Source organism: Psammomys obesus, unplaced genomic scaffold (assembly GCF_907164565.1).
Source record: "Psammomys obesus unplaced genomic scaffold, mPsaObe1.curated_primary_1811, whole genome shotgun sequence".
In the NCBI taxonomy this organism is placed as follows: Eukaryota; Metazoa; Chordata; class Mammalia; order Rodentia; family Muridae; genus Psammomys; species Psammomys obesus.
In genome coordinates, this window is record NW_026585894.1 from 15838236 (window position 1) to 15852503 (window position 14268).

Genomic DNA, 14268 nt, shown 5'->3' on the forward strand with positions numbered 1-14268 from the left:
CTGGAAGGAAGCACAGCAACCTGAGAAGAGCAAACCTCAGCCTCAGAGCAGGGAGAACTCTGACTACAGCATGAACAGAAGACAACAGTGAAAAATGAGCACCTAGTGCTGCTCTCATCTCCCGTTTGCACTTTTGTGAGTTTTCATACTTAAAGATTATTCTGTGAATTCCAATGAGCTGCCTGCCAGCTCTTCTTCCCCTGGCAGCTTTCCTTTCCCACAACACATTGATAGGCTTTTTCACTACAAGATAGGCAAGAGGGAAGATGCTAGGTTGTTTGCTCTGTTTTTGTGTGTACCCCCTCCTTCACAAGGCTCATCCTAAGCTTAATTTTTATTTTCTTACCTGGCCACAGGACATCCACCATTCAGTCATGGCTACAAATTAACCATTTGTCATTCAAATTGCTAGTTTGTTCACCTGTCTCATTGTGTGTGTGTGTGTGTGTGTGTGTGTGTGTGTGTGTGTGTGTGTAACTTGACTTTTAAATTCAGAGCTCTGAAAATACCCTTGCTAAATGACTGCACATCCTATATTGTAGGCAAGACTAAGAATGCTTGATCGACAAAAACCATGTCTGACAGACAGAGAGACATCATGCCTCTGTTCACATTGGTTCTATGAGATTCCTGCTTTCATCTTCAAGAGAATAGTTGATTAACTTCTACATACTATTTTCCCTTCTACCAAGGGATGGATCAATGACTATGTTAAAAACATCTTCTTTTCAAGTTCCAACTGACTTTATAGTCTTTCTTGAATCCCACTTTTAATACTCAGGACAAATTTCTCCTCAGATTAGTTAGCCAGAGAGCATCCTTGAGTTAGCACTAAGAAGGGAGGTCTGCATGGGATCCTAATCCACTTCTATGACCACTCTCTAGAAAGATTGGTTAGTTCCTGTGACATAATATAATTCCCAGTTATGGCACCTCAGTCTCAGCCAGGTGGCTTTGTCCACAGTAGAGCCATTACCTCAATCATCAATCTCCATCACCATCAAGTGTCAGCAGCCACAAAAGGCAGTGAGTAAGAAGTATGCCAAAAGCTGCTAAGACTTTTATCTCTTCTACCAGATGCAATCAAAAGGCACTGAAGTGCCTGAGGAGACGGGTTAGATGGTAAGAGTACTTGATGTATAAGCATGAGGCTCCATTTTCAAAGCTTTAGCACTCATATCAAAAGCTAAAACTGCACAGACACCTGTAGCCCGAGTGTTATGTGGGAATTGCTGGAGCTTGCTGGCTGTCAGCTTAGCTCCAGATCCACTTAAGGGACCTTGTCTCAAAGTAATAAGGAAGAAGTAAGTGCTGGAAGAGGTCAACCTGTGAGTATGGCCATGAATCTCCACATGCACATACCTCTTTCTTTCTCTCTCTCTCTCTTATATACACACGCATATGCGTGCACACACACATGTGCATGCATACACACACAGCATACAGGAGAAAAAAATATGTTTTATACTTTCCTATATCCTACTAAGAACTTTGGTCTTCAGCTCTGTGCATTAAGCAGCTGTGTGAGTTCAATTTTCTGGTCTGGTGGTTTAATAAAATATTAAGATATATGATGTAAATGGAGCCTGTGCAGTTAAAAATTTAAGGTCTCTACTGTCTAGTAATTGGTATATTCAACTAATTCAACTAGACCATGCACTCCAAACTTTAAACCCAAGCATGAATCTATATATCAGCGAACACAGTTTGTTGATATAATGAGTCCTGTAAGAAACTTTGCCATTCACTGTTTGATGCAGACATCACAAACTAGATAAAGTTGTGGTAACTTATTTGTAATGTTCCCTCCACCCTTGAGCAAGAGTGGGAGCTATGTATTCACTCAATGAAGGCTAACATCTACCTAGTATTTCCAAAGACCACTTGTTGACCCATTATGAGCAGGGATTTCCTGATGTATTTTTTCTTCTCTCCTTTAAATTCCGGAATGTGAGATTATTTTCCAAAACAACACAAATGTCTTTGCTGGAGGTCTAGCTAGCCACAGAAAGAGCCGACATACAGTAGTTACCTTGCAAAGTATTACAAATGGCAAAAAGATACATGAAAAAGATCCTCACAGGTCCCCAGGCAAAAAAGGCAAAACCCCAGGTGAGGCCGAGTAGGAATGTCAGACTGATTGTGCCTTTGAGGTCATTCAGGATCATCTTCTTTCGAGTCTTCTGGCTTTGGGATTTCACCGAAGCCAATTGAATGAGAACAGTGCAAAACATGGAGAGATTCGTAAGAAATATGAGGCAAAAATAAGCCACAACCCAGATGTAAAAGATGTGATCATCTTTAATCCAACAACTGTACAGAGAAAGGAAGAGAAGACTGCTGTGAGTCATGATCATAAACTACTGCTTTCTGGGCACTCCAAGGTCACCTGGTCAGCTTCATTGAATCTAAGGACCCCCAATTAGGTAAAGTAAGACAGTGGAGTTCATTCATACCCCCTAGAGGCAGAGCTGGGTTTAATTTACTCTCCTGAGCCCTAGTTCTGGATACCTTCTAATAGAAGCTTTAGTCCTACAGGACACATAGACAGCAACCTCAGTAAATTTCCCTGAGAAACTATTCTCTTCTTTAACAAAGGAAAAACAAATTATGTATTTTTTTCTCCAAAGAAGATCTTCTCACCCTGCGCACACCCTAAACCAGAGCTTTTATTTGCAAGATGAATTCTGCTTTGCATGAGAAATATTACAATAAAAGGACAGGAGCAAGCAAGAACATTCCTGAATGCTATATCAAACAATGATAAGATGATCAGAGTTAATGAAAATGCAACAAAAAGAAGACTGCTCTCATTGTGCTGCTTTAAAATATAGTGAATTTGGACCACAAAAGGCAGCAGTGATTACTGGATGGCTTAATGGCTCTATACTTGCTATTAAAGAAGAGATGTATAGTGGTTCCTGAGAGCAGATACTTCATTGAACAACATTTCTAACTATGAGACTCATTGCTTTTGAGTTTTGAAGGCAGACAAGCTTGACTAAGTCAACTGTGTGTCTAATTAACTGGAATCTCTTTCTGAGTCCAGAAAGAGTCCTTTGGGACATGTTGTCCACACTGGTAAATGTCATTTTGTGTGTATTTGTAATAACCAGAAGCTGGAAACAACCCAGATGTCACTCAGTTAAGGAGTGGATACAGAAACTGTGGTACATTTACACAATGGAATACTACTCAGCAATCAAAACCAAGGAAATCATGAAATTTGCATGCAAAGAGTGGGAACTAGAAAAGATAATCCTGAGTGAGATATTCTAGAAGCAGAAAGACACACATGGTATATACTCACTTATAAGTGGATATTAGAAATATAATATACGACAATCATACTAAAATCTGTACACCTAAAGAAGCTAAGCAAGAACGAGGACCCTGGGTAAGATGCTCAATCCTCATTCAGAAAGGCAGATGGGATGGACATAGGAAGAGGGTGAAAACAAGGAACAAGACAGGAGCCTACCCACAGAGGACCTAACCATTCATGGAGATAACCTAGAACCCCTGCACATATGTAGCCCATGGCAGCTCAGTGTCCCTAGGGAACAGGGACTTTCTCTGCCATGAACTCAGTGGCCTGTTCTTTGATCACCTTCCCCTGAGGAGATCCAGGGAGAAGTGTCACAGATGAAGACAATGCAGCCAGTCTTGATGAGACCTGATAGACTAAGATCAGAGGGAAGGGGAGGAGGATCACCCTTTCAGTGGACTGGGGGAGAAGCATGGGTAGAGAAGATGGAAGGAGAGTGGAATTGGGAAGGGCTGAGGGAGAGGGCTACAGTTGGAATACCTAGTGAATAAACTGTAATTAATAAAAATAAATAAATTATAAAATCAAAACAAAACCAAAAAACATTTAACTTCTCCAACAGAGTCTCAGTCTATCATTTTCTGCCTCAAGTAAAACTATAGAAAACTCTTCTCAAAATTAGGCAGCACTATATTTTCAGATGCAGATGACCTCTGAGTGAAAATATCAGTATGCAGCCTGGTGCGGCAGTGCATGGCTGTAATCACAGCAATCAGGGAGGCAGAGGCAGGCAGATCTTTAAGTTCCAGGCCAGCCTAGTCAACAAAGTGAGTCCATGACAGCCAAGGCTACACAGAGACACCCTGTCTCAAAACAAAACAAAACAAAACAAAACAAAAAACCAACAACAACAACAAAACAACTAAAAAGAACAAAAAAGAAAGAAAATATCAGTACACAAAAATAGCATACACGTAAAAAGTGAACCATGGGGCTGGAGAGATAGTTCAAGTCAAGACCACTTGTTGCTCCTGCAGAAGAACTAAGTTTGATTCCTGACACATACATGGTGGCTCCTATCCATCTAAAACTCAAATTCTAGGGATCTGGATTTCTTCTTCTGACTCCCCTGGGCACCACAAATGCATGCAAAATGCTCACACCCATAAAATCAATCCATCTAAAGGAACTGCTAAAGTAAGTCACATAGAATGGGAGAGCAGATAAACAGTCATCAGAGCCCGGGAAGAATAGGAGGGACGGTACAAAGCCAGTAGAGAGCAGGAATATGTTCCTGTGTTCTACTGCACAGTGTGGCCACTACAGTAAATTGTACTGTGCTGTATATTTCAGATTACTGAGAAGAAAGGAGTTTGAGTGTTGGTACCACATAGAAATAATACATTTTGGAAATAATAGATACGCTATCATGATTTGACCATTATACCCTAAAGATATGTATTCAAATGTTTTGCTGTATTCCACAGTATGTATCATAAGTAAAGTAACTATCTGGGTGTCATGGATCAGGCTTGTAATATCACCAATCTGGGAAGCTGAGGCAGGGGTATTACTGAGTTCGAAGCCAGCCTGGGCAACACACCAACTTCCAGGGCATCCTGGGCTATATAGCAAGCCACAATCCCAAAATAAAAAGTGACAATAATAAAATAACATTTAAAATAAAACAAGCAAGTCGAAAAATATGTGCAAGGAAATAGCCACATGATTGACTAATGATAATAGGAGTTACCTGAAAGGAGAAACACTTAATAGCTGGGCATTGGGGAAGAGGCTTAGTTTTCAGCCTGAACCCTTTTGTGCTTTTGGATTTTGTACCCTGAGGTGAATTACCTTTCAAAGTATAATTATTTACAAAACAAAACTCTTACAGCCATCTGTCTCTCACTAACAAATCCACATATAAAAAGGCTCTTTGTGTGTGTGTGTGGGGGGGGGGGTTGATTTCATTCTGGTTTTGTTTTTGCTTTTTATCTTTGAAGAAGAATCACTGTGAGAGAGATACTGGGGACCTTTTAAGTCACGAAACAGGCAAAGAGGGATGACAGAGCTGGAGACAAGAAGGAAGGGGAAAGAAATGAGAGGGAAGTAAGGGAGAACCAGGAATTTTAGTTAAAAAGCATTTGCTGCAGAGGGCATTGTAATTTTGAACCTCTGGCAACTGCCATCTCAATAGGAAAGACAGAGAGAGGAGTGTTAGACATAGGGCCTCCTACACTCGATCCCAGCACAGCAGGACAGGAAATCTATAGTGGATGTGATTTTGAGAAGGCATGGCAAAGGGAACGGATATGGGGAACTTAAATAAAAGGTTGTACAGCCTGGAGAATTGCATGGCTCCAAAGAAGGCTCAAAAGAGATAGAGTAGAATAAAAAGCTATTCTTGTGATGTGGCTGAGTCAAAGAGATGGATTTATGCATCAGATTGTAAAGAGACAGAGAGCGAGAGAGAACAATAAATCTAGCCAGTTTACTGCAATGTGAAAATTTTTAGTCTCCCTCTGGAAAGATGGAACATGTTTCTCAACTCATTTCAATATTTCCTTAGACTAGCCACTAAATCTTTCCCATGGTCTGTGAGGTTTTGGAGCCAAAATAGCTGCCAGTTACATAGCATTAGCCACGGATAGGGCAACAAGTATGACACTTCATAACAGCAATGTCATTTTAACTTGCACACAACACTGAGAGCAATTAGCCCCATTTTCCAGAAAAACAAAAAACCAAGTGCGTCTAAAATGCACAATGGCTTAGTCATGATCATAAAGAATCCAAACACTTCACCATTCCACCATGGCTGTGTTAGAGCAGAAATACTGACAATGAGTTTCCTGAAAAGCCAGTGTTAAGACTAAGAGGCTGGCCAGTAACATCCCATTACTCCTAGAACTTCCACCGCCTGAAAAGCAAGAGACATTGGTACTTACAATGGAGTGGTTGGGCTCAGAGTTCCATAGAGGTCTTTTCTTACACTAAGTATGATGACCACTGTGAGTGCTGGAATTCCTAGAGTGGGTAAGGAAGGCACAGAAACCTGTTAAATCCAGGGGGAAGGATGCTAATCAAACAGCTGTGGGACAGATACATGAAGACATTGTTTAAATGAGCCACAGATGTGTGAACATCAAAATACAATTGTTTGCAAAATGTTTGTGAATTCTTCTAAGTTAAACATTTCTAAGAGTGTTCCAGTCTGCTAAACTAAGCAGGATGCCACTGGCTTCCATGCAATAGTCACTACTTACGAGAACAGCTCAAGAGCCAACAACTCAGTTTGGCAATAAAAGCATCTAGTTCGCCAGAATACAAGTCCACACAAAGCACTTCTTCTCAGGTGATAGGGCATCATTTTTTCCCTCCTTTTTAATTCTGTCCTTTCATTACTACTATGTCCATATTATCCATATAAATATAACAAGAATTATTGTAAGAATCCCTATTTCTTGTTCGGCTGCTTTCTGTTTGCTTGGGATTTTTTTTTTTTTTTTTTTTTTTTTGTGAGGCAGAGTATCATATTAGAAGCATGGCTGAACAAGAGTTCACTTTGTAGCCGAGGATGTCTTTGAATCTGGGATGTCAGGCAGGAGGTTCCATGTTCAGTCGTTAGTTTTTTATAAAATGTGGACAAATCTACTTTCCTAGAAATTTCATTTAATTAACTTGTAAATATAAATGTAATTAATTTATAAATTAATAAATTTAAATTTAATTTAAATTTCCTAGAATTTTTTTTATAATTTAATTTTATTTTTTTATTATTAGTTACATTTTATTAACTGTATCCCAGCTGTATCCCACTCCCTTATTCCCTCCCAATCCCGCCTTCCCTCCCTGGTCTCCTCCCTGTCCCTTTCCAAGTCCACTGATTGGGGAGGACTTCCTCCCCTTTCATCTGACCCTGTTTTATCAAGTATCTTCAGGACTGGCTACAAAGTCCTCCTCTGTGGCCTAACAGGACTGTTCCTCTGTTGGGGAGTGGGGAGGTCAAAGAGCCAGCCATTGAGTACCTGTCAGATAATACTCCCTGTTCCCCTTCCTATGGAAAACTAATTGGTTACTAAGCTATCACAGGCTACATCTGAGCAGAGGTTCTAGGTTATATCCATACATGGTCCTTGGTGGAGTGTCAGTCTCAGAAAAGACCCCTGTGCCCAGATATATTTAGTCCTTGTGGAGCTCCTATCCTTTCCACATCATACTAACTCCCCTTCTTTCATAGGATTCCTTGCACTCTCCCGTAGGTTTGGTTATGAGTCTTAGTATCTGCTTTGAAACACTGCTAGGTAGAGTCTTTCAGAGGCCTTCTGCAGTAGACTCCTGTCATACATCCAATGCACATCACATTTGTCTTTCTAAGTGAGGATTGATCATCTTACCCCGTGTCTGCTTTCTTGTTTATCTTCTTAAGGTGTATAGATTTCATTGTTTATCATATCTTGTAGATCTATATAAGCAAGTATATACCATGTTTGTCTTTCTCCTTCTGGGATACTTCACTCAGAATGATCTTTTCTAGATCCCACCATTTGCCTGCAAATTTCATGATTTCCTCCCTTTTGATTGCTGAGTAGTATTCCATTGTGTAAAAATACCACAATTTCTGTATCCATTCCTCCGTTGATGGACATCTGGGTTGTTTCCAGGTTCTGGCTATTACAAATAAAGCTGCTACAAACATGGTTGAGCAAATGTCTTTGTTGTGTACTTGAGCAAATTTTGGGTATATGCCTAGGAGTGGTATAGCTGGATCTTAAGGAAGCACTATTCCTAATTGTCTGAGAAAGTGCCAGATTGATTTGACTTCTTCCTTTCCAATCTGTATCCCCTTGATCTCCTTCAATTGTCTTATTGATCTAGCAAGGACTTCCAGCACTATGTTGAAGAGATATGGAGAGAGTGGGCAGCCTTGCCTTGTCCCTGATTTCAGTGGGATTGATTTAAGTTTCTCTCCATTGAATTTGATGTTGGCTATAGGCTTGCTGTATATTGTCTTTACTATGTTTAGGTATGTGCCTTGTATCCCTGATCTCTCCAAGACTTTAACATGAATGGGTGTTGGACTTTGTCAAATGTTTTTTCGGCATCTAAGAAGATGATCATGTGGTTTTTTTCCTTCAGTTTGTTTATGTGGTGGATTACATTGATGGATTTCCGTATGTTGAACCACCCTTGCATGCCTGGGATGAAGCCTACTTGATCATGGTGGATGATATCTTTGATGTGTTCTTGGATTCAGCTTGCAAGTATTTTTGCAACAATGTTCATAAGAGAGATAGGTCTGAAGTTCTCTTTTTTTGGGGGGTCTTTGTGTGTTTAGGTATCAAGGTGACTGTGGCTTCATAGAATGAGTTTGGTAATGTCCCTTCTGTTTCTATTTTGTGGAATATTTCGGAGAGAATTGGAGTTAGCACTTCTGGTAGGTAGAATTCTGCACTGAATCCATCTGGCCCAGGGCTTTTTTTGGAAGAGAGACTGTTGATGACTGTTTCTATTTCCTTGGGGGATATAGGACTATTCAATCTTTCTACCTGATCTTGACTTAATTTTGGTAGATGGAATCTACATACACCTTCACGACAGCCCACTTTGGCTTAGGAAGGCCAACTGCTAAATCTACAGAGATCCTAGTATTTCTCCTCTAGTTGCTCTTACAATGCTTCCAAACACCCTGTAGCAGCTTAGCAGTGCCCCTCCCGCATGACCCTGTATGTGTCCACGTAAGCCAGGGTGGCAAAGGCTTGCATCTCGGATTATCTGAATTTAACAGAATTTACTGTGTGTCTTCACCAATGGGAGAAGAACTTAGGGGATACCATAGCTCCCCTTTTCTTCTAGGAAGTTATCACGAGACATTTTCTTATCACCCCCTGGATCTGTAGAGATGTTAGGCTTTGTACCCTGATCCTCTTAAAGTGCAGCAGTAGAGTAGAAAAACCCTAGCTTCCATTTAGAACTGACCCCTCAGCAATAGAGAATGTCACCATTTCGACACTGTTATCTGTCCCCTTTCACTTTGGTGTTATTCTTTTCAGAACCTGGAGTGAGAAGTCAAGATCTGCAATTTTATCTACTTTTCTAATCACTGTGTGAATAATGAAGTGTATCTGTGTATGTCTCCTTGTATCTTTCTCCACTTGGCCTTAGCATGACCTTAATTTGTCATTATATTTATCACTTTTCAAGATTCTCCTGCCCCTGAGTACAATCCCTAGCTTTTCCTGCCTTTCCCTGTACCTTAGGAAGTAGCATAAATTGAGATGCTTTGAGAGACAAGAAGCAAGCTATAGGAGTTGTTGTCATGTATGGAATGGAGTAAAAGAAGGGGGAAGATCTGGTGAATGGAGCTGGGAATGAGTGATGAAGACGAAAAACAGAAGAGAAAGAAGAAAGTGTCCATGCTGAGCTCTATTCCTGGCTTTTCCAAGGGCAACAGTGGTCATGACAGTTAAAGGGTGTGGTAAGGGTCAATTTGAAGTCTTTTTTTTTTCCTGTCTCTCAGGTGATATGGTAAGATCATTGGTATTCAAAGTCCAAACTTTGAAGACAGGCTCCCTGGTTCAAATCTTGGGTATGTGTTTTACCAAATATAACCCTCCCCCCCCCCGTGTCTTCAGTAAGAATAATAAGAGGACCCACTCTATACAGATGCTGTGCAGACCGCATGGCTGGCACCTATAAGGGATACCTGACCATTCACTACCACATCAGTAAGTATTGTTGTGACTTCTGTAAGGAGAGAGCTAAAATCTCATAGGAGTGTTAGTATAGATGCAGCACAGAACACAAGCCAGTGTTCAATACACATCTGGCACAAACTCTTCACTCAGCTGAATGTATGGAACCACATAAGCAGGAAGAGAGATGTCCATTTAAACTCCAGTGATGTAATCCTCAATTCCTAAGCTACACTAGTAAGAAACTTGGGTCTGGAATTACAAGCCAAATGGTGCCTGCCATATTTTGAACAGGTCTTCCCAAGTTCATATTGTAGAAACTTGATCCCTATTGCCACAGTACTGAGAAATTAAATCTACAATAGTTGGTTAGGTGATAGAGGAACTGTCTTCAGGAATAATGCTTTAATCCAACAAATGAGTTCGCATTTTTTTTCAGCAGTGGGTCTCTTGAAAAAGGATCACTTCTGTCCCCTTCCCTTCACTCATGGTCATGTGATGCCCCACACTTTGTTATAACAGCACAGAGTGGTCCACATCAGATGTGGACTCTTTGATATTTTACATCCAATCCTCTAGAACTTAGAAAGACTATCTTTCTTTATAAATTACCCAGTTTCAAGTTTTTCTAAGAAGAGAATGGAGGACGAGTAGTAGAAGAAGGAGCAGGAGAAGGAGGGAGGAAGGAAGAGAAGAAGAAAGGAGAAGAGAATGAGGAAGGAGGATGAAAGAAAGAGGAGGAAGAGAAAGAAGAAGAAAAGGAAGAGAAGGAGGAGGAAAAAAAAGACTAAGTTGGAGCTAAATTTTTAAAAAGACAGTCTTTAAAAAGACATATCACAGCCAAGGCTACACAGAGAAACCTTGTCTCAATTCCTCCCCCACCCCCAAAAAAGAAAGAAAAAAGAAAGAAAGACATCAAGCCAAATAGTAAAATACTCACCCCAGCCAGCCACACAAAATTTCAGGATATAATTTGGAATGTATGTGTTGAAGACTTTGACTAGAGCAAAGTACATGTGGACTGCCTCCAGGCCCATCCAAGTCAAAGACACCAGCAGAAAGTAATGGAGTGCCACTGCAGCTGTGATGCATAGTCCTACTTTCTGAAATGATGTCAGCCAGGAATTAACCAAAAATGCTAGGTTGAGCATCAGTAATGCTGTGCATAGGTTGATCAGGATTTTGGAAGGATAATCTTTTCGAAGTTTGCTTTAAAACAAACAAACAAACAAACAAACGTTAGGATAGGCAGGGTCTCTCTTTCAAATAAAGCACTGCTACATCTTATCTAGTAAAACATCAAGAGTTGTTTATGAGGGTCTCATAAGTCCCCTTGCTGTAGTCTATGAGAGTTACAGTGGCCCTGTTTTCTTGTGAACACTTTCTCCTGTGGCTACTTTAAAATGTCATCTTTCCCAGGCATATCCCAGGGTCTGGATATTTTGACTGGTTGGTTGGTTGGTTTTATTGTTAATAAAATTAAATTGTTTGCTTGTTTATATTTTTTTGTTCTTGAGGCTCTCATACAGCTCTGAAATGAAATATATTTACCTCTATTTCCCGCTGCAACTCCTTACACACTCCTCTAACTTATCCCCCTCTCAATTCAAGCTCAGTTTTTAAGATAATTATGATTTTAATTAACATTTCCGTGATGAGTAATGATGTTGAGAACCTTACCATATGATCATATACTTACTAATCATTTGGATGCAAATTAGGGTTACCCATGAATGACCTTTTCTGTGAAGTGTTCTTTCAGTCTTTTTGTCCACTTTTCAATTTTCTGTCTTGTTTTTGAATTTGTATTCATGCCCAAGTACACACACACGCACACACACACACACACAATGCAAGTATCTTCTCCCAGTCTGTGGTTGTCCTTTTACTATCTTAATTTTTTCCCTCTGATGAAAGGGTTCTTGTTTTTAATGAAACTTTAGACTTTTCCTTTTATGGTTCCTGTCCTTGTATCAGGGTAGAGAAATTTTACTCTTAATTACAAGCTTCTTTCTTTTTAAATACTCCAATAAGAGTTAATTTTGCTTTATTTTTAACTTTCCAACTTCAGAATCTAATGATCTAACATCTTCCTATTGTGTTTTATTGATGAATTTAACAAGGTTTCAATGACAACACATCCACTAGACCAAGCTAAACTTACTCAAAACTAAGTTGTACAAACTTACTGGAAGGCTATGTATGTCACCATTGCAATCCCCAGGAAAATGGAGGAGATGCCACATCCTGTGTATGTGATAATCATTAATATCCGTTCATTCGCTGCATCCACTGTAGACCTGGACAAATCCTAGAATCACAATCCATAGTGATTTACATATCCATCAGAACAAGGTTGGAGGAAAATTCTTCTGGTGCTCATGAACAGTTGGTTCCCAGCACATATAGCAACCTTGCTGAAGCTCTTCTATAGTCAAATGGTATGGAAGTCTATGTGATAAGACCATATGTGGTTTGACCAGACCTACTAAAGCTTACCGAGTCACAGCATGGAAAGCCATCAACCACGGTGAAAGAACATTTAGTCCTTGGTTTCATTGTCATTAACATGTTCAGCACTTGAAAATATAACCAAGCTAATGGTTTTGAATTTGGTATATAAAATGAATCAATATCTGAATGGAGTGTCCCAAAATACTACACAGAACATAAAAAAATTCCCTTAGACCTTAAATAATGTTTATAAAATTAAAAAGATAAAGTGGTCCCTTTGTCTAAAGTAGTAGTCCAGTAAAGTCTTAATTTGAAAACCGCCAAAGATCTGAAATGACGTGCAAAACTATTGAATATATAAGTACACTGGTTTGGGAAGAAACCATAGCTTTCATTAGATGCTTATGGTTCTATGGCTCATAAATAGTTAAGACATGGGGATAGAGAGGTGGATCAGTGGTTAAGAGCAGTGACTTCTCTTCCAGAGGATCCAGGTTCCATTCCCAGCACCCACATGGCAGCTCACCACTGTCTATAACTGAAGTTCCAGGAGTTCTGACACCTTCACACAGATACACATGCAGGCAAAATGCCAATGCACACACACAAAAAATATTAAAATGTTAGGACTTTTTAAAATGCTAGGAAGTACTAATCTATTCTGAAAGTTCTTGACTAGAAGGGCTTGTACCCTTGCTGGGACATTTGACAGACCTAGAGATATTTTTTGGTTGCCACAACTGAGGCAGGTGCTGTTGACATTGACTGGGTAGAGGCCTGGGCTGCTGATATCCATCTTACAATATGCACAACTGTTTTCCACAACATAGAATTATGTGTTTCAAATAGCAATAGGGTTGAGATAAGAGAAACACTGATTCTCTCCATTCTATCATTCAGACCTCAGAAGAAAGAGCTAAGTTCCAAACAAGTAAGGCCCCTCAAATGAGATTGGAAAACTAATTGCTAACAGACCTGGAGACTTTTGACTCCTGTTGTAAAGGTCTAGCCAGTTGGTAGTGAACCAAAGAAAATTCTCACAAATTGGCAATTATTGACTGAATGCTTTTTATGGGTCAAATAAAAATTTTAAATGGATTATAAACCATGCTAAACTCAGGTGTAGATGTGCACCCCTATGCACCCAGTACTTGGGAGGCTCTGTCAGGAGGTCCGGACCAACCTGGGCTATACACTGATGCTGTATATCCACAGAGCTGCCTCAGCTATAGCTTCAGACTATATGAAGAGAAAAATAAACACCTGATTCTGTAAACATGATTGGAGGAGAGCCTTTTCTCTGCTTGTATGATTTTTTTCACTATTTAGCTTGCAAGTACATTAATAGCTTGAATCTAATAAAAAGTTGTCAAAATTCCATTGAAGAGTGATAAAGAGACAACTCACCATTAAAACTCCAAAGTGAGTGAGGTGGTTACACTGACAGATTGTGTAATTTACATTGGTTTCCTTTACTTTACAGCCTGATGGATTCCATCCACCTAGACCATCTGCAGGGGACAGAAGGGAATTTCAAGCAATTTTACTTTTCTCGGAAATGTTTAATTTTTTATTATATGCATCATCCGAACGTGTGTTATAATTAGCATTGTTTGTTAAGACAGAAAGGTATAATTGAACAGCAAAATTAAATTACATTTAATAGGCCAAATTAACATATGTGTCAGGGTGCAAGGGTGGGGATGGGCTTTATAAACAGTGTAATTTCATTGTCACCCATTTCTCTTGTTTCTGTACTGCCTCTACAGATTAAGATACAGCCTAATCATGAGCAACTGTTCCTGTCACCATGCTGTAGCAACATGTTTTGCAAGTGGCCAATAAAAGAAA

The 14268-nt window shown here is 39.8% G+C and overlaps 1 protein-coding gene across 1 annotated transcript in view; it reads right to left on the reverse strand.

Moving 5' to 3' along the window:
- Positions 1-14268, reverse strand: part of Adgrg4 (adhesion G protein-coupled receptor G4) — an 84411-nt gene that overhangs the window by 9420 nt on the left and 60723 nt on the right. Inside the window, exons 12-16 of the mRNA XM_055599555.1 lie at positions 13825-13928; positions 12153-12274; positions 10904-11172; positions 6217-6295; positions 2033-2313 (exon numbers count right to left, since the gene is read on the reverse strand). Coding sequence (XP_055455530.1) covers positions 2033-2313; positions 6217-6295; positions 10904-11172; positions 12153-12274; positions 13825-13928 — 855 coding nt within the window. The remainder of the gene's footprint in view (positions 1-2032; positions 2314-6216; positions 6296-10903; positions 11173-12152; positions 12275-13824; positions 13929-14268) is intronic.